Genomic DNA, 2,280 nt, shown 5'->3' on the forward strand with positions numbered 1-2,280 from the left:
ATTTAGATAAAGTAGTCAATTACATTAGCCCCCACCATCCCCATCCCAAGGATTAGTCTCAGCGTTTAAAAATCCAAATTCCCCTCACCTCCACCCGTCAACAGTACAATTTTTATATAAATTAAGCCCTGACTTTTTCCTGTTACCTAACTCACCTTTCTTCCATCTTCCTGTGTCACCTAAATTATTATTCAATGTCTCGTCTACTTCCACTGGTAACGTTTTTATTGATGTTATCATGTTGTTTGCAATTTGGAAGTTGTGACTGTACAGCGCTTAATACACACTCGTTATAAGTACGTTTTTTGGTATTTTGTTTTCAAGATATATCAAGTATTTGTTTCAATTACATCCTTACGTTCCACCATATAAGGAAGGACTGTAAATTAATATATGAACGGGAATTACTTGCCTAACTTTAGTAACACTAACAGGAAATGGAAAGGATTAAGCCAATCCCATACTATTTTATACTTAAAAAACTAAACGTTGTTTCCGTAACCCTAATGGAAGCCATTATTATCTACGAATGAATTTAATGTCCATTTCTGATGTGAACGTTTAAACAGACACTATTATACGCAACAACGAAATACGTATAGTTAATGATAGACATTAGACACTGATTAGAGTTGTCATGAAACTACGTATATGTCAAATTTCAAGCATCCTGTAGTAAGTCCTTCCGAACTAGTAATAACAAATTAATGAATACATATTAATTTTGATTTTCATCTTTCAGTAAATAAGGTATTCTAATTTAAAACGTTGATCCGTGCGTGGTACGTCCATGAAATAATTGACTATTGATTGTTCACTCACCTGTATAAAATAAAGTTGTCCAAATATGGGGTCTTTGGTACGACAGCAGATTCTTCATTGTGAAATTATTAATAACTAGAAAGTCTTTTTTTTTTCGTCAACTACAGAATAAATTCCACTTAAAAATCCTAGCACTAGTATTATAATCTTAGGTTTAGCATGATAAATCACAACAGTATTTAGAAATGTAACAATCAATGACGTTTCACAGAAATCTCGATCTCATGTGCGTCTCTCTTTGGAGCACTACACGCTCTGGTGTTGCAATGGACGTTACACTAGCTCTAGATGAGCGTGAACGATGAACAAAATAGGTATTTATGCACCTATATAAAATAGTTCCACAACTTTTGTGTACTTATTAGTCGTTCTGACAAAAGCTAATATTAAAACCTTGTATGTGACATGCTGATAATAGGACACAAATATGTTACTGTGTTTCTACTTAATGATTAATATACATTTCGCTCATAGATTAAACATTATGTTTGATCTAATGACGCAGGAACACTGCACGCAGCACGCGCACGATTTAAAGAGCCGCCGAGTCCTCAATATTTGAAAATCACCTGCGGAAACCCCCAGTTTAAAATAGAGAGTGACAACAACTTTTACTTTAACTGTTCGGTTTGAATACAGTTCTTCAAATACATATTTTAGACTTGTCTGTGAGTGTATTACCTGATTAAAAACAGTTTCAAAGTGTTCTGATAACCAGGGACAAATACAGTAATTTTGGGACTCCAAACCCAATGGATCTGGAAACCCCATGTACAAAGCATACTATATGATAAGAATGTTTTTATCGTTTACACTGGTAAAAAATATAGTGAGAAATCGTACAAGACATATACATATATATTTCTTTCTTCTTTGACCACAGTAAACAGCATAACATATTGTTGGGGGGGGGGGGCATTTCTTTTCGTAATTAGCAAGGTTGTAAGCTTGATGCCCTGGTGATAACTGTTCTCTATAGCTATAACTACAGCTTAGTGAGTTAATCCGACTCTGGTGATAACTGGTATGTGTATTCTGTGTAGCTACAGCTACAGCTTAGCGAATTAATTCGGCCTTGTTGGTAACTGTTCTGTGTATCTGTAACTACAGTTTATTGAATAAATTCGGCCCTGGTGATAACTGTTCTGTATGGCTATTGCTACAGTTTAGTGAATTAATTCGGCCCTGGTGATAACTGTTCTGTGTAGCTGTAACAACAGTTTAGTGAATTAATTCGGCCCTGGTGATAACTGTTCTGTGTAACTGTAATTACAGTTTAGAGAATTGATTCGGCCCTGGTAATAACGGTTCTGTGTAATTGGAATTACAGTTTAGTGAATTAATTCGGCCCTGATGATAACTGTTCTGTGTATCTGTAACTATAGTTTAGTGAATTAATTCGGCCCTGGTGATAACTGTTCTGTGTAACTGTAATTACAGTTAAGTGAATTAATTCGG

The 2,280-nt window shown here is 35.0% G+C and overlaps 1 protein-coding gene across 1 annotated transcript in view; it reads right to left on the bottom strand.

Moving 5' to 3' along the window:
- Positions 1–1,063, bottom strand: part of LOC106470174 (hemicentin-2-like) — a 76,136-nt gene extending 75,073 nt beyond the window's left edge. Inside the window, exon 1 of the mRNA XM_013930704.2 lies at positions 823–1,063. Coding sequence (XP_013786158.2) covers positions 823–880 — 58 coding nt within the window. The 5' untranslated portion in view covers positions 881–1,063. The remainder of the gene's footprint in view (positions 1–822) is intronic.
- Positions 1,064–2,280: the final 1,217 nt, after the last annotated feature.

This window comes from Limulus polyphemus, unplaced genomic scaffold (assembly GCF_000517525.1).
Source record: "Limulus polyphemus unplaced genomic scaffold, Limulus_polyphemus-2.1.2 Scaffold3858, whole genome shotgun sequence".
NCBI lineage: Eukaryota > Metazoa > Arthropoda > Merostomata > Xiphosura > Limulidae > Limulus > Limulus polyphemus.